We start from the raw sequence: 18,723 nt of genomic DNA on the forward strand, positions 1-18,723 counted from the left end.
TCTGTGGCGGTGGATGGGGACAGGTGTGTTCCTGGGCCGGCTGCCTGTGGCTGGGGGGGACAGGTATGTTCCTGGGCCGGCTGCCTGTGGCTGGGGGGGGACAGGTATGTTCCTGGGCCGGCTGCCTGTGGCTGGGGGGGACAGGTGTGTTCCTGGGCCGGCTGTCTCTGGCGGGGGACAGGGACAGGTGTGTTCCTGGGCCGGGGGGGGTGCAGGTGTGTTCCTGGGCCAGCTGCCTGTGGCTGGGGGGGGGACAGGTGTGTTCCTGGGCCGCGGGGGGTGCAGGTGTGTTCATGGGCCGGCTGCCCGCGGAGAGTCCACACCCCGCCTCACTCAGCCATGCGGCTGGCGGCTGGCTGCCCAGTGCGCATGCCCGCGGGGCGGGGGGCGGTGCGCACGTGCAGAAAGGGGGCCGAGGTAAGCTCCCAACGCGCATGTGTTGAGGTAGCGGCCGCGGGCGCGGGCGCGCCGACCGCTTGCGCGGGCAGTGCGCATGCGCGGGGGGCGGGCTGGCGCGGCGGCGGCGGCGGAGGAGGAGGAGAGTTAAAATGGAAGATGAGGAGGTCGCGGAGAGCTGGGAGGAGGCGGCCGACAGCGGGGTGAGGATGGGCCTGGGCCCAGCCGCGTGCGCGGGGGGCGGGCTAGGCAGCGCGGCCTGGCCGGGGGACCCCGCCCAGGTGGGCTCAGCCGGGCGGCAGCGAAGAGCCCGGGCCCCTGAGCGCCTGCTAGGCCCCTTAAAGGGGCCGTGTCCTCATTCCTGCTGGGGCCTCCCGGTCCCTCCCTCCTCGCCCGGCTCGGCGGGACAGGCAGCTGGGGGCCCACGTGCGCCCCCCTTTCTATTGGGGGGTGGGTCCAAGGGGGCAGGATCGTGTCTCCTGTTTGATGGGCGCGCCCCAGCTCTTCTTGGGGGGCTGTGTCGGGTCAGGGGCTTGGGGCTGGCCCGGGTTGTGACTCGCACGTGCCTCTGACCGCGTTTTAAACTCCGTCACTCCCCCCCTCCCCAGAAGTGTCGGGATTATGTGGCAATGGATCGGGGCCTCTGGGCGTGATCTTCATCACATGCCGAAGAATAATACAAGTTCCGGCTGTGGCTTAGAGTCCGGATTCCTGCCTCCAAAGGTAGCTGGAAACCAAGGACCCATAGGGAAGGTGCTGAAAGTTTTGCAGAGAACTCGCCCACTCTTATGACAGATGCCAACGAAATCTTGCTTTAGAGAGACGCAGTGACACTTGCAAAGTGTGGTGATGATGGGTGGGGTCTGGCTCATCACCTGCTGCAGGTGATGTGGCTGGTAAGGTAGTTGGTACTTGATTCTCTCAAACGCGCAACATTAAATTGCATAGCTAAAGAGCTGGTATCTCTAACCAGAGGCTGACAAGAAGCATGATTCCTCTCTATACTCTTGACAATAATGTGCCTGGTTTTAGTATTACCAAGTATTCCCTTTGATATTTGAAGTGAAACAATCACCCATTTTTGATCTTCAGTAGCTTACATTTCTATAGTGCCTTTCATTCTGAAGAATCCCAAAGTTGCAGCACCACTGAAATGCGGTCATCAGTTGGGTGGTAGTGGTAGTGTAGGCAGGTAACCAGTATGGTGCACACAGCTGCATGGTGAGGGAAGGGGAATTGTCTGTGACGTGGAGGGGGGAGTTACTATTCTTGTGAGAAGTACACGAGCATCTTCAATTTTCAGAGAGTGGACAAGCTAAATAACAGTAAGCTCTTAAATTGTGAGAAGATAGAATTTGGGCTTGGACAATGTCTCTCTACTTCCTTGTTTACACCTATTAATTCATTTCTCCCTATCATTATTTGGGTAAAACTGTTTTTTTTTTTTTCTCTCTGTAAGAGAATATTGCGTTACAATTTGTTTGAAAGACATTAAGCTAAATAAGCCAGGAGTGGAGTGATACTGTTTGCCAGTGAAGCAGCAAGTATGCAGTCTGTCAATGCTGTGATCATCATTGCTATTAGAATTTGTCTAGAACATTGGTGTTAATTCCCCCTCTTGTTAAAATGTTCCATGAAGGTACATAACATAAGGGCTGTTGATGGTGATTTTGGCCCAGACCAATGACTTGAAGGAATGTAGGAATTCTAGGCTTCCACCCACTTTCCCGCTGTCTCTTCTCTCCTCCCCCCCTACCCCCCCCCCCCCCCCCCCGTCTACACCCTTGGTAGTTGTTTCTAAGCTTCTCTTACAGGAAAATCTCATCTTTTAGTGGTGGTACTCCTTAAAGTGCTTTCCCAGCGGGTCCAACGGGGGGAACTACTGTAATCCTCAGTGCAGTAGTACTCGTACTGCTCAATGGAGAGCAAACTGACCACATGGTGCTAACTCTTCCATACTTGCAGCTGCTTCTACAGTTGTCCAGTCTCTTGATGCCTGTAACAGCAGTTGGAAGCAGGAGCAAACCTAGCTACCTCCTATAGAGGCTGCTGCTACATAGGAGAGGAAACAGCAGCTACCCTCAGGTTGGAGATGCCAGCCACCAACTGGAGATTCTAGGAGCTGCCAGTGAGACCAGGGCCACCAGTGGTGGAGAGAGGTCCCACAGGAAAAGAGAAACAGGAAACCTACAAGGAGTGGTGGGGGAGATGAGATGGTAAAAGCAGACAATGTGACTCTTCATAAAGGATAAAACGCTTCCATTCTAAAAACATCTATAGATAGACGTGCTTACTCTTCATGTAAACTGCTGTAAGGCTATAACATTTGAGAACTGCCCTAGTGGAATCACTCTGCTCCTAGAACCATGAGGGAACAGCTATGTGCAAGAGCCCATGAACTGACCTGATCATCTGTTGCTGATAGGTCATTGTTTCTCCTCTCTCTCTCCTTCACTTATACTTTGTTCGGCGTAGAGCATCCCCAATGACTACGACATGCAGAGCTTACCCAGTGGAGCGCAACTGCTTGTCAATTTCCATCTGGAGAAGCACTATGGGCAGGTGAAGCAACACAGGTTAAGTACTTAACTATTGGTAGTTAATATTCTACCATGGCATGTAAGACAGGGGTGGGTTTGGAAAAATGTGTAAGCCATTCTTTAAATGGTATTCCTTTAAAAACGTATGTGTAAATATTAAAATATCTCCGTTCTTTAAATAGGTACTGCTGAATAGTTTAGGCTTGAAATTTGGGCTTAGTTTTTTAAAAAACAAACCCTCTTTTTTATTTAAAAAAAAAACAACAACCCTGAAAAATAATAGAAACCTTTCTTTGTGGGTTTTAAGACTTCATATGAAAAGTTTCACTTGAATTTATACATGCCTCTACAGGATACCTAGTGCAGCATTGCTAATAAATAATAATAATAATTAATGGAGATATCCCATCTCCTAGAACTGGAAGGGACCTTGAAAGGTCATCGAGTCCAGCCCCCTGCCTTCACTAGCAGGACCAAGTACTGATTTTTGCCCCAGATCCCTAAGTGGCCCCCTCAAGGATTGAACTCACAACCCTGGGTTTAGCAGGCCAATGCTCAAACCACTGAGCTATCCCTCCCCCCATAGTGCATGAGCGCTAGATCGTTAAATTGATTATTCTAGTCATTTGTGAAGATGAATATGGTGCAAAAAATAGAACATAAACTGTGAAAAGTAAATGTCTTTTTAAACATATGATCAGTCTAAGGTATTAGTAACCAGCAAAAAAACTACAAACATGACTTTTAATTTGATAGTGTCCCTATGGGCAATTTTATGAATAACTGTTAATTATACCTTTAGGAAAGATTGACTCATTAGTTGGTACTCTGTCAGTTGGGCAATATAGAACTTGTACATTTATTTGCATTTATATTTTATTTTTATCTCCTAAGTAATAAATGTGTGTGGGGGAAATAACCTATGAAGGATTTTTAAAGAATTGGGCTCTTGTATTCCCTTTTGCTGCAGCTTGTCCCGAAAGTTGTCTTGTCTGATACTCTAAGGTATCAGGAATATCAAGTCTGGTCTTCCCTGGTTTTGCTGGAGGAATGAGAGGTCTGAAAACGCGTATTGTGTGCTCTCACAGCTGAACTGAACGAATGAGTTGGTGACACTTCAAAATGTTGTTCATTGCCCAGGAGTCAGAGTTTCAAACACACTGACTGGAAATGGCCTTTCCCTCTCCATTCTTGTGATGTCCTGTCATCAGAAGGTACGTCTGCACCGCAGTGTGTAGACATACCCCAACTAGCTTTAATCTTGGGCACCAACCACAATGAAGCTGCAGCAGCGTCGGGCTAGCTGCCCTAGTACAAGCCTGCCAGGGAACCCGGGCACGTGCTCAGGTGGGTAGCCCATGCTGCTGTGGCTTCACTGGTATTGGTACCTGAGCTAGGTAGATAAAAGCTTGCTTGGGTGTGTCTACATGTGCTGCAATCACACTGCTAATTGCAGTGTGAATATACCCAGAGTTTTCCAGGGCAGACAAGACTTTAATTTCTTATGTAAAAGAAAACAGAAAAAGTTAAAACACCAAAAAACCATAAACCAAAAAACCTTTTAAGCAAATCAGGCATAAATCCAACTCCTTTCTTTGCTGGTCACCTTTAAACTAATAAAAATCAAGAAATAGAGAATTAAGAAATATCCATTTAAATCTCACTTCTGAATCTTGTCGCAAGTAACACCTGCGATGACTATAACAGAGCGACTAGAGGAAACAAATGTTTTTCGGTTGGTTTACTTTGTGCATTTGTCTAAGGCCCCCTTTCCTGTAGTATCTGAACAATCACAATCATTAATGTACTTATCATCACAACACACCCATGAACTAGGGAAAATACTGCTTATTCCCATTTTACAGATGGGGAAACTGAGCCATGCATGGTCTGTGGCAGAGCAGGGAATCAAACACACAACTTCCCCTAAGTCCGAGCCTAGCATCCTAGCCACTAATATAACTTAAGTTTTCTGTTTTGTGTGCGTCCCTCTGTACGGCTATAGGGAGTAACATTTTTTTAAAAGTAATTGTAAAACAACAACAAATTGGCTGCAGGCCTAAAGGTAGGTGTAGCACCTGGAACCATTTTTAATCTATTTTTTGAAACTGAGTAAACTTCAAGCTGGAGACTTCACTTCAAGGCTAGAATGTCCGCCTTATAAGTGTGTGGGGAGTGTGGAGAAAAGGGGTCATTTGGAGCCAATGGTATGTCAGCCTGAGCTCTAATTTGCCTGCTTTATGTTGGTTTGATCAACTGTTTATCAATGGTATTTTGCGAATTAGGCACTATATCAGTGCCTCAAGACAGGAATAGGTTTGTATTGATACAGTGTTAGCTTGTTTTCACGCAGCTAGAAGTCTTCCAGAGTATACTGTTCGTTTACTAGTCTGAGTGAAGGTAACTGCAGCTGTAAATTGGGTCTGACTAATAGTTATTTATAAAATCCTGATGATCTCTTTGGCTGTCTTCTTTTGAAGACCAGTACAGCAACAAATGTGTTCCTCCAGCTTCAGAGTTCATGAGCCAAATACTCTGACAGATACTGTATGGAATTTAACCTTTTATTTTTTGCTCTTCAGTACAATGTAGGTGTTTAAAAGTACAGGGCAGAAGGAAAGCCTGCGTGTCTATAAAAATAATCCATGCATAAAATTTAGTTATGATAACATGGTGTACCAGACATACCATTTAGCATCTTTTATTAGAACACGCCACCATTACTTGAACTTGGTAAGAAGGAAAAGCTGCCATTGCTTATGGGAGTTGGCATGAGTGTTTCTGTTCATAAACAGAGATATTAGTGACAATAATGTTCTTCACAACTTTAGCAGTTGATGTAATTCCGATCCTTACGTAAAACTGACTCTGTACTGTAAGCCAAATTCCAATTAGTTGGTACAGACCTGTAGTGAAGCGACTGATTCCAATTTGTCCTTTTAAAAAAACGTAGCTGTTGAATCTTCATGTAAAAGACAGAAACATGAATGTAATCCTTTCGGTAAGTCTTACCAACCGCCATTTCCAGTACGGCTGTGCTGCTCTTTTCCAAAGGTGTTCTCTCACTATTACCTGCAAAGAAACTGATAGTAACCTAAGCATAGGGTTTTTTTGTTTTGTTCTTTGGAAACTTGTTTCTGTTCTCAAACTCTGGCTTCAAATTTAGCAACTTAATAAGCTGACTTATTGGTAACATCTCTTCTGGAAGCAGTGGGAGGGATACATTCAGATTTGCTCCACCATTTCCTATCGTAGTAGTACTGGTCAGCTAATGGTGCTGTGGCTTCTTCCGAGGAGTAGTGCTAAAAGATGAATTCTAATGACTCTTTGTGAAGGCTTAAAACTGAGCCTGGTTCAGAGTTCAGAGTCTAAGTTTCAGTTGACTTTGAACTGTGGCCACTTGGCTAGGATGCATCTTGCTACATGGCGCACCATGGGGAGCAGACCGTTTAGTTTTTCTAATTCTTAGCAGCCAGGGGATACATAAGAGCGATTGAGCAGAGTACTGATTGTACTTCCGATCTGCACTTTTTTTTTTTTTTTTTTTTTTGCATTTGCTATATATTGTACCTTTCACTCGTGGTTCTCATAGGACTGTGAAATAGGTTAGCAGAGGCATATAAGTGGCAGTCAGAGCTCAACTCTTCTGACTCCCAATTCCTTGCTTCAGCCACTAAATCATGCTGCCTCCCTATATTAATATGGAGTTTAAGTTAGGATCTTTCCCAGCCTGTTGTAGTAAACTCTAATTGACCTGAAATGTGATCAAAGCACAACAGCTAAGGGGAAATGTTAAAGAGCTGTGGAGTCTGACCCTGTAACTGTCAATCTGCATTGTCCTCTTGTCATTAAAGAATTATCCATTGAAATTGGTGGAACACAATGGGATTTTAATGTGTGAACAAAGAATCGTACAAATATGGCTTCAGTGTAAGGTTTACATCTAAGGCTGTTGACGAGGTTTAAAATGTATGAGGTACAAGGATGAGTTTTGATTTCAAGGATTACAAAGGAATTTGTGAAATACCATGTAAAGGCTTTTATATCCCGTCAAAATTCTTAGCTGTTCTGAAGCCACAGAACACACATTTCTAAGTCACTGCTTAGGGTTTAATGTAGTCTTGCAGAACAACTGTGGCACTTCCTGTTTCCCAGTTGTCTAACTGCACAGGCTGCCGCTAAGAATTGGCTACCTTCAGAAAACCTAAGCCCCAGTGAAGCTGAAAGTGGTCTTGACTGTGAACCTTGCACTGACTACAAAATACAGCCACGATTTAATGGGAGTAACCTAGAGAATTAATTAATGGAACTGTCTAATTCCCAACAGCCTTAGGAATCTGTGTTCTCAGAAATGTTTAATTAATTAATTCAGAAATTAATGGGGAAACAAACTAGACATCTCTTAGAATTAATCGTATCTAATGCCTTTCATACTCAAGGATATCCCAAAGCACCTTATGAAGCAATGAGTTGGATATTGGTGCTTGAATGGCTGCATTATGCACTCAGTAATGGCTCATGCAACCTTGAACATTTTAAAACCTGTTCTCACTAAATAAGGGAATACTAGCCAGATCCTCAGAGTTATCCCCCCTACTCTTCATAAAATGCCATAGGAGCTTTAACTGCATCCTTAAAAATAAGTAGACAGGACCTTGTTTAACATCACTGCCGAAGGAGTCAACGCCTAAAGCCCAATCCCACTCTGTTTATTCACTCTCAAATGGGATTACTCAAGTGAGTAAAGTGAGCAGGATTTGGGGAGTTTTTTGTGTTCAGCAGTAATTTGTACAAAGCGCAGAAAGGGTCATGGCTACTGTTCAGAATCATAACTTCAAAATGTTCCAGTGTTTTAAGGTGACATAATACTTCTCTCCTTGGTGACCATTACAGCCTGCTCCACCAATATGGAAGTTTGGCATTTTATCTTGACTTTCCACAAAATAACTCCAATCTTGTGTTTTCAGTTCACTAGACTTCTTCCCTTACTGTTCCTTAAAGTGAAGAAAAATGCTGTTCAAGCTCATTCTTAAAGAGCAACTTAAAAAAAAATTCTTTTTCAGAAAGTTAATAGCTTTAGGAGAATATTGCCTGGATTTTTCTGGTCCCTTGCTCATTCTCAGCAAGGGAGACCTTGACTATGCAGGAGAAATAGTACAACAGTAATACGCAATTCACAAAGTAAACTAACTGGAAAAAAATAGATAATTGTTTGCTAACTTTCAGTTCCAGTAACCTTGGGTATTAACTTTGTTTTATTTCAGACATAAATGAGACTCATCTATTTGATGAAGCACTAAGTTTAACATTAAAAAAAGTATAGCCTATGCAGGAGAAATAACAGTACATCTGAAGTGTACATGTGTAGAAAAATCTTCAGAAATAAGGCAAATTACCACTATTTGCACATTTCCAGAAATTCTGCCACTGGGGAACTTCAGGAAATTTCCTTCACTCACTATTTTAGTCTCTTGGGAACAGGAGAACTAGGTGAGGATTCAACCTCAAATTAGGCTATTATGGATACATTAATTCTTGCTCTTCTCCCTTTCCACCACTTCACCACAAATTGGAGAACCGTGCTTACCCGCTGTGGCGTCTAACTCTGTACTGAACTGTGGATGCAGACTCCAACCAAAAGATGCCTGGAATGTGCATCTCTGGGTTGCCTTGGAGATGGACGCCGTTCATCTACATGTTCTAATGCATGCTGCAGAACACTAGTCCTCTATTAGTGGAATTCTCAACCAAGATAAGTGACTGTAGATGGTGATTGTGGTAGATTTGCCTTTTGTTCTGAATTATTCCTTCTTGGTGGATGTGACAGATTACTTTTCACTAGGTCTTGATATTTGTAGCATTTGTCTCTAATGCAGATGGATGGAGATTTTGATATTAAAGGCCTACTTTATGATAAATATACAGCTTCTGTTAGCCCCTGTCCACAACAGGCTTTTAATGTCAAAGGATATGCAAAACACTGTGCTTTCTGTTGGATTCTCTTGAGTCTTAAAAAGTGACTGAGACAAAAACCGCATAATAGGAATTCTTTACTAAATTTAGTAATCTGTTCATGGATCCCTTTGCAGGGGGAAAAGGGGAATGTAAAATGGACTTCCTTAGCTATTGTTAATGTAAACCTGGTATATAGGAAATCATGAAGAGGAGGTATCCTTCCATAACGGAATCCAATAATCTCAAAAGATTAACAGAGCTCTCGTGCAGTGTGACCAACCCAACTAATGAGTATGTGTGCTGCATGAGATTTTCTAATAGTAAGTCTGATTGTCTCTCATGTAAGCTTGTGCCTTCCAGTTGCTGTAGTGCTTCTGGCACCCAAGAGCCATAAATCAGACCCTAATTTTAACATGTTATCTGCGTAGCTCAGTGACACAGTGCAGCATGTGAGGATAGTAGTTGAAGTTGGTTGAGGATCAACCGACAAAAACAGATCTGCTGAGAGCCCCTAAAGTGATCTTCAGATTCCAAGTATTGAGACCAAAGTTTGTGAGGTGCATCAACTTTTCAAGCCCTAAATGCATGCAATGTTATGGACTGCTAGATGTGTGGAAGAGAGGTCACTAATGTCCTTAATTTTTTTGCTGACCAGTTAAGGGACACTGTCCAGTAAATTGGCAACATAATTTGAATAGGTAACATTCTGCAAACTAACCTGAATTTTCTTTACCATGAGTGCAAAATATAGCAACACCTAATAAAAAACCAATCTCAAGTAGAGGTCAAGAGTGTGAGGTAATATTGTTTGTTTCAAGAGAAAACATATGTTTAATATCTGCATAAATACACATGAATTACAAAATGTCTTGGTAAACCCCCTTGGTGGTGTACTAGCCACTGGAGTTCTAAAGGTAATTGGAAGCTCTGACTTGTCTGTTGCTGTTCATAGTGGGTGTCTGACTGGAGTTAGAACCCCAACACAGGTGGTGGTGAGGATTATTTGGATCATGGGTGTAAGGAGAGGAGGAGGGTGTGAGGGTGGTAACATTAGGGAAAAGCTGATTCTATGCTGCCATATCATGCTTTAGAAGTGGACCAGTGAGGGGTCCTGAAATTGACCAAGGAATTGCACTGCAAAGAGTCATGAGAAGGAAAGAAATAGAACACAGAAATAGGAGGGATGGTGGGAGAGAGCAGCTCTATATAGGTTCTTCGACTGTGTTCATCTCTAGTATCAGTTCTGTTGTACTAAATCTTGCTATAATGCAAATATATGGTAGAACCACTTAAGCCGAGTACAAATGTATATAGTCCACTGACTGGCTGTTTGTGAGGACACTTTGGATTCTTACAGTCTATTTCATTAAGAGGACCAGTGAGGGGTCCTGAAATTGACCAAGGAATTGCACTGCAAAGAGTCATGAGAAGGAAAGAAATAGAACACAGAAATAGGAGGGATGGTGGGAGAGAGCAGCTCTATATAGGTTCTTCGACTGTGTTCATCTCTAGTATCAGTTCTGTTGTACTAAATCTTGCTATAATGCAAATATATGGTAGAACCACTTAAGCCGAGTACAAATGTATATAGTCCACTGACTGGCTGTTTGTGAGGACACTTTGGATTCTTACAGTCTATTTCATTAAGACATTTGGCATGTGATTCCTGTGACCAACCATTTCAAATCTGAGTTAGAGCAACAGCTATGCCTCCAAATCATAGGGGCTTGTTAAATGACTAGGCATGCCATGTTGACTAAGCATGACTAATCAGTTGCTGAAGATCCAGAGCGCTCAGCTGGACCATAGATGTGTGTGCACCTTTCCTTCAATACACTCATCCCCTTTGCAGTGTTGTCCTTAGTGGATTGCCCAGGCATTCTTAGAGTCTGGAAGGGCATTCTGATAAAACTGATAGATTATTTTGAAATGGGGGTCTTGTCTGTCCAGTGGGAAGATTGTTGAGATGCAGTATTGTTTCCTAATTTTCATGTGGTATCTTCTCCACACACAAAAATTGCTCCCACTTGGATTCATGTGACCAAACTGACTGAGGACTTAGGTGGCACAAGAAGGATAATATGTGTGAGGTCGCTGCTGACATGGGCTATAAGGGAGAACACTGAGTGGGCTGGATCTAGTATGTGACACCAATATGGGATCATGTGTGATCACAAAATGTTCCCATCTTCACCCTATTCCAATTACAGGAAGTATCTCCTCTTGGAAGAGTACCCAGTAATTCTAATTAGTGATTTGTGGCATGACCAGGATATTCCTTCATGTCAATTCTGCTCTGATTGTGAGGCTGTTCTAGCCAAGGATATGAAAGAAATTGTCAGGAGCAACTTGCAGGTGTTAATATGATTGTAATTAGAGGTTTGGTCGGAAGAAAGTTAAGAGGAATTGTGACTTTAGGTTTGCCTACCTAGCAAGTTAGTATAGTGCAAGCCACAGTGTGAACCTAGAGCACACTGATTTAACATGCACTAATGTCCCATGTGGATGCTGCTACAGCTCACTAAAAGTTCCTTAGTGTGCTTTGATGTACTCAGTTTCAGAGTGCATTAAGGAACTGTCTCCCATTCCAAGTGCATCCAAGGAAGTGGTGTTTACATGTGCAAAAGAATCTGGTGTGAAAACCATAATAGTTTTACAAGAGAGGTGGCTTTTAACTCTGGAATTGACTTGACTGAAAGGGGAAGTCTCTGGCACTAGCTCTCTGAGGATGGTGATAGAGAAAGTAAAGGGTGGGCAGGGAGAGAATAAGAGTTTATGGAGGTGGGAGCCCTCCAGCATCACCAAGATGAGATTTCAGAATACTTTGAATTCTCTACTATAAAAAATAAAATTTAATCTGTGTGCCATGAAGCCGCCTATGAGGTCCTAAAATGTGGCCCATAGTCCCCTCTGTGTGACTGCAGGGTGTTGACAGCTGAACAGTCCCAGACTCTTGTTACTGATTAATTTGGAAAAGCAATTTCTGCTCCTGTCAAGGAAGCAAAACCCTCAAGCAAATAGTATGGCTTTGTATTTTTTAATCTCTCTGGAACATGTGCAAATTGGTTGAAGCCTTTAGACACCTGGCAAAGTGCCAATGAATCTCTGCTGATGCAAAGCAAAGGTGCCCCCACCTTAAGTTTCTGATATCTAGAGAGTGATCTTATTGGAGAATGGGACTTGTTTCTAAGATACAGATTGAAGACGTAATGTGATGCAGCTTAAAGACAGTACTTGCGTGAGAAAACATGGGTTAGTTTTTTCTCTTGCCTAGTCATTTTATTTAAAATTGTGAAATGGTATTGGTACTGGCTACTGTAAGTTGCCACTAGGTATAAATAAATCCGGCAAATATTTGGTGTGTCATTTGGCAAGTAGAGATTTGGGAGCTGTAATGAGAAACTATTCAGTGATGTTCCCCAAAACACAGGGTTTTTTTTGTTTTTTTGTTTTTTTCCCCAAGAGCCAGTACTCTGTAAGGGGTTCAGCCTGGCCATGCTCTAGAGTCAGACATGTCAGAGAAACCAAAGTAGGCTTTCCAACCCGACTCATTGTAAAGCTTCATGTGCTTACAATAAGCCCTTCACTTTTTCTGTAGCTTCCAATTGCATTTCCATAGGGCTGCTTTGAAACATGTAACACCCTTTCTCTGTGCTGTCCTGCCAGGCATCTGTTCCCTACTGCTAGCTGCATGTTGAGTGTATCAAGGAGTCTAGTCTTCCATGTTTCCCAGCAGGGGATTATAAAATTCGACTCCTGTTTAAAGGAGTTGTGGGAGAGGATTGGCTTGGATGTTCTGGACACAAGACTGATTTTGAAGCTTGGTCACTGTGTAGTGTTCAAAGTCACTGAAATAGCACTGTAAATTAAAAGCATCGAACTTGTAAACTGGTTGAGATGCTGCCCTTTTCCCATCCTACCCCGAATAACAGAGTTGTTAATGAGATGTGTGAGGAAGCATCCTTCCAGTTATCTACTACCCTGAGACTCTGGGGAGAGGTAGTTAAGCACTTGGCTTTCACAACTCTTTTTTAAAGCTCTTTTCTAAAGCAGGAAATAACCTCTTTTGGACTTGAGCTGCCTCATCTGTCTGCACCTTCACCTTGATTTGATCCTCAGATTCACCACCAGCCAGTACAGGTGACTTCTAGCTCCCAGCCAAGATAGCTGCATCTCCACTTCCTGTTCCCAGGCAGTCTTTCTGTTCTTGCAGGTGGTCAGAAGTAGGCAGCTTCTGATGTGCTTTATTTATGCATACACCCTCAACCTTCTGTGTAGCATTGCAACTTGCTGCGAACTTTTCTGACCATATTAGGAGTCTTTATGCCTAGAACTATGTCACTGTCAGAGTCAAATGGCTTAACTTGGGTTTGGTTTTGCAACTGAAAAACCTACCAAACCACGCATTGCCCTTTTCCAGTTAAAATCGGTTTGCTCCACCCAGACCACTGTGGCTTCTTGAACACACACACCTCAGTGGAACATTATGAAGCTGCCATCTGGTGGTACCTTTACCAATTTCAAACCTGAGCTTTTGGCTACAGGTTTCTCAGGCTGGTGGCCCAAGAACCACACAACCAAGAAACCATATTTATATAGAACCAAGTAGGGTTTTCAGAGACTTAGCACTTGCATCCCTTCCCTGTTCTTGGTATAGTGGGGAATTGCTACTCAAACCCCATATAGCTGATTGGATGGCAGTAGGCCACATCGCTTCCGACCTGATAATGCCTTTCTGTGGCTGGTGACGGCAGTGCAGACTGCCTCTCTCCTTAGGGGCAAGCTTTCACTATGGTTCTGGTTGAGTTGAGCTCATGTAATAGCTTTGTAAGCTAGCAAATGGGCTGAGGACAGGAAGCTGAGCAGGTGGTATTCTGGCTGAGGGCTGGAACTTCCTTGAGTCCTGCTAGTTATCACCTTCGTGACTGAATCCAGGAGCAGCAGCAGCTACCCCAGTGGTCTGTCCCAGTGTAACTGTACCAGACACACTCCGGTATATTTTCCTTTTCCTCTTCCTCAACAGAGTGTATAATATGTGAAACTGTTTAGTGTTACTCTGGTTGTTACAGTCACACTTCACCCCAGAGGAAGCTTCAGTGGTGGCTTAAGTGCTTGGGGAATCCTTGGGATCAAAGGTTTCAGAGTAGCAGCCGTGTTAGTCTGTATCCGCAAAAATAACAGGAGTACTTGTGGCACCTTAGAGACTAACAAATTTATTAGAGCATAAGCTTTCGTGGGCTACAACCCACTTCTTCGGATGCATATGCATCCGAAGAAGTGGGTTGTAGCCCACGAAAGCTTATGCTCTAATAAATTTGTTAGTCTCTAAGGTGCCACAAGTACTCCTGTTATTCTTGGGATCAAAGGTGCTTTTCCAATTAGATGAACTGCCACTCTATCACCATGAAACTTTAAAAAAGCCATTAGTATGGGTCCCAAATGATCTTTAATGCTTTGCTGTTCTCCTACTGCTAATACCAACAAATACAGTGAAATGCACATGACCCTTTCATATAAGGGTTTTTTATTTTTCAGATTAGTGTCTTTCTGTGTGTGATTTGCAAGCAAGAGTATTGTTGTAATGGAAAAAGTGAGACTAAAGAAATTACAAGTGTCCTCAAGTAGAATCTGTAAATTCTCTATAAAAGGAGAGAGGTTTCACACTGTTTTTCTCACATCCCTTACAGGAAATAGATAGACGGTTGGAAAAGAAACTGAAGATTACACAAAAGGAAAGGTAATGGTGATCTTTTGGTCTGAAACACTCTCTTGATCTAGGCTCCCCTGCCTGGAGTTGCACACTTGCAGGTTCAGAGAGTTGGCACAGGAGGGTAAATTGCATTAGATGCATCAAATTTAGTGGGTAACTAACCTCCAATTTGAGCTAAGAAATGGGGAGCTTGTATTATGTAATGTCACTTTGTGGCACCTCTAATCCAGAGCAGTGTAGCTGAAAGATGATTGGAGATAATTTGATCCCTGAAGTAGGGTATTCAAGAGCAGATATAGCCACACCTATAGGGAAGCCATTTAAAAAACAAACAAAAAACCCAAACTGGGCAGTAGAATGAAGAAATGGGTGAAAGCCAAGTAACCCCTTCGTGTACCAACCCTTTTTTCACCTGCTGTGCTCTGTGTCAGTGAGACTTTTGTGCCTGTATTCTGGCTTGGGAGGGTTACACAGAGGGAAAGCCCATACTTCATCCCATGCTGCCGCAAACATATCACTTGTCACTGTTCTCAGTGATGTGAATTGGGTTTATATCTTCCTGCTTGCTCTACCTCCCCTCCCCACCTCTCCCTTCCCTCCCCAAAAAATTCTAAACTTCTGATGAGTGTCAGTCTTTGGTTCAGCTTTCTGGTAGTTCAATAAGCTAATGCCTAAGCTAACACACTTGTTTGTTGTGATTTTTAGGTGGGAGAGGGACTGTACCAAAAATCTGTGAAGTGGGGTTGTGGGGACATAATTCCAGAAAGTAAGGGGCTGGAGAGAATATCAAATGCTGATGCATGCTGTAAGAAATCCTGAGATGACTTAAGTACATTTTCCTTCGTACATCTTCAATTGTAGGTGCCTACATTTTTTTTTTTAGCACTCAGGAATGGGCCACATGCCTCTCAAAATTATAGAATATTCCCTGCCTCAAAGAATTCACAAGCTAGCTTGGGACACCCCAACTCAGAAACTTTTTGAGCTTTAATTTTTAAGATTGGAACTGGTAGCAAAAAACTCTAATAATCATCCCACCCAGTTGAAAGTGGGATTCTCTGGTCAGTGTCCTAGCACCCCTCCTTTTCTCCCCCTCTCCCTCCTCCCTCCCCATTTTTTAAAGGAGAAGAACCAAGCACCAGGTCTGTCTTCTGCCCTCCTGCACGTTTGACTTGAGTGGGCAAATCTCAAATAAGCATGCTCTCTACTACAGTATCAGAGTTGCAACTATAACAAGGTTAATTGTTGCAAGACACCACCTAGTCATAAAGATGGTATCCGTCTGGCAGGGCTCCCGTTCCCAGCAGTTAACACTTTGTCAGTGGGATACAGATACTAATTAGATATTTGTGTCTTTTCTTAAACAGCAGAAAATCAAAATCTCCTCCCAAAGTGCCGATTGTCATTCAGGACGACAGCCTTCCCTCAGGTCCTCCTCCACAGATCAGGATCTTAAAGAGGCCCACAACTAACGGTGTGCTTAGTAACCCCAACTCTGCGAGCAGACCAGCTTTTCCGGTAAAGTCTCTGGCACAGAGAGAGGCAGAATACGCAGAAGCCAGAAAACGAATTCTGGGCAGCGCAAGCCCAGAAGAGGAACAGGAGAAACCCATTCTAGACAGGTGAGAGTGGCTGGGGCTTAATAGCAATTCTAGCTGCATCCCTGAACTAACCCCTGTAGGAAGTCCTTCAGCAAACAATTTCCTACAGATAGTGATCCAGAGGGAAGAGGAGCCATGCCAATACCTAATATTTCACGTGACATGCAGGATAAAGCCCACTGAGAGGTGGGGGTATCCTGTTAGCACATGTGATACGGTATAGCTCAAATGCATAGAAATGAAAGCAAATGCTTATCGGAAGCAAAGGTGTTTAGACACAGATGGAGGACAAAGCCTTCTCTGACATAACCAGGGGAATAGGCAGCAGGAGCAGGTTGACTCTGTAAGGAAGGACTTGCCATATTTCATACAAATATCTTTCATAGTAAAACAAAAGGATTAGAAATAATTCTGCACAGATCCGAGTCTGTCTACTCGGGGAGCGTAACCTTTCAACAAAATGTGACTGTTTTCCCCAAGCAAGGGGGCTACCGAGTTGAGTCTTGCCTGTGGATATCAAGCTGAGCTGGCTAGCCTGCCTCACGTGGTGTGGAACAAGCTGAATTTACATTCCCCACAGCCATGCTGCTTTTATCACTCATTGGAGAGGGCCAGACCAGTCGCTCCAGAGGCACTTTCCCTCCCCATATTGTATGTTCTGCCCTGCCTTCTGATCTACATCACATTGGCTCTGTAGTCCTTTTCCAGTGTATTCTCCAACTAAACATAACCTTGGGGGGGGGGGGGGGGGGGAAACAACTTAAACTGGAGTCCTGTTTGAACAGACACAGCAGCCACTCTTTCCAAAGACCAAAGGACTGCAATTTAAAAAAAAAAAAAAAAGGGGGCTGCCTGGGGTGGGAAAAGGCACATCATTGAAATGGCTCTCTTACAAAAGAGCAGTGATAAATGTTCCTAAAGCACATCAGTGAACAAAGGTGTTGTTAACAAAACCAGAGCAGGATGATTCCACTCGGGTAGGGTCGGGACTGGGACTTGGACTTTGAAGTTACCTGGGTTTTGGCTGCTGAAGAGCAGGGCTTGGGGAAATGGAGCACTAGTCGATTCTCAATTGCCTGTGAGGCCCTGCAGAGTGCAGCAGCACTGACAACAGCTCTTTCACCATGGCGGTGCCTTTCCACTGAAGGACTCTTCCCTGTCTTCGTTGGAATTGCATGGGGTAAGGTAGACGTCGTCTTCCTTTTTAAGACTGATTTCTTTCCTGCAGGCCAACAAGGATCTCCCAGCCAGAAGATTCCAGGCCATCCAATAATGTGATACGGCAGCCACTGGGTCCTGATGGTTCACAAGGCTTCAAACAACGCAGATAGATGTGGGCAAGCGATCATGCTGTCGAAAGCAGGGTCCGCTGCCACGGGTTGCACTGCCGTGGTGGACAAATGGACTTGAGCAGAGGGAACTACCTGGTTTACTTGCACTGTGATCCCTTTGCTCTGCCCACTGTGACCTTGAACCCCATGCACTGTGACCCCCTGCTCCACCCACTGTGATTGGCACACCGACGAGGGCTGTCCCAAGTCACTGTAAAAGGAAGGGGGGGTACGTTAAGGACTCTGAACAGGTGCAGAGAGTCGTGTGTGCCACTTCAGTTGAAGCTAGCGCCAGCAATAATGTTTAGCATACTCATTAACCTGGGATTGAAAAGAATGGGAAGCCTCCCCAAATGTGCATGTTGTCTCTCTCACTTCTGAGCGTGTTCTGTTTCAAAGGATCTTTGTTTTTTGTTTGTAAATCAGATCAACTTTAAACCAAGTGCATGGGAAGGGTTTTAACTGTTTAGTTTGTTTTAATTGAGAGAGGTAGTTGGTAGTGTTCTAAAAAAGGAGTTCCTAGGAATTTCCACAATATAATGGCTAGGATTTGGCAAGCTTAGCTTCTCGTTTTGTATTTCCACTGCTGCCAAGCAAATGGAAGGGGACTTCCAGGTACCTGGGCTTTCTAATTGCCTTGGGCCCAGAAACCAGTGGAATCCAGTGGCCCAGTTCACTTACTGCACCTGTCATAAGCTTGGTTAGTTTTCTGCTGGCTTGAGGAAAAACTTAGTAATACATTTCTTGTATTTGGGGAGAAGGGAATGTAGACCGATCCCATGAAGACACCTACTGCCTGCCTGCTGCTTCCAGCAGAGAAAGCAGGGTGAAGGAACAGGGCTCTGTTGCATCTAGGTTTACAAGCTAGGAATAGACTAGTTCAATACTGTACTGGTCCACTCCGGTTAGTGCATGGAAAACATGGTAATGAGCCTGGCTCTGTGCAGCATGTGCTTGTCGGAAGGCTGTGTGGCTGGAGGCTGGGCAACCACTGCTCCAAAGGTTTGAACCCTAAGTGGCTTGTGATGGACCGATGGCTTATGGTACAATTCCAGTGCTGTACTTGATGCATTTACTTCTAGAAATCATAGACATAGGGAACAAACCATGTTCAATAAAGTTTGGAAAAAAAATCCCTGTTTTCACGCATTGGTGGTAACAAATGGCTTTCTGCTAAGCTCTGTCCTCCA

The 18,723-nt window shown here is 44.0% G+C and overlaps 1 protein-coding gene across 1 annotated transcript; it reads left to right on the forward strand.

Moving 5' to 3' along the window:
* The first annotated feature begins 517 nt into the window (after window positions 1–517).
* On the forward strand, window positions 518–17,617 carry SZRD1 (SUZ RNA binding domain containing 1). The gene is made up of 5 exons (XM_065421222.1): window positions 518–599; window positions 2,872–2,958; window positions 14,579–14,628; window positions 15,969–16,223; window positions 17,431–17,617. The coding sequence occupies exons 1-5, from the start codon at window positions 549–551 to the stop codon at window positions 17,531–17,533; spliced, it is 546 nt and encodes a 181-aa protein (XP_065277294.1). The 5' UTR covers window positions 518–548; the 3' UTR covers window positions 17,534–17,617.
* The last annotated feature ends 1,106 nt before the right edge of the window (window positions 17,618–18,723 follow it).

This window comes from Emys orbicularis, chromosome 22 (assembly GCF_028017835.1).
Source record: "Emys orbicularis isolate rEmyOrb1 chromosome 22, rEmyOrb1.hap1, whole genome shotgun sequence".
NCBI classification, from domain to species: Eukaryota; Metazoa; Chordata; order Testudines; family Emydidae; genus Emys; species Emys orbicularis.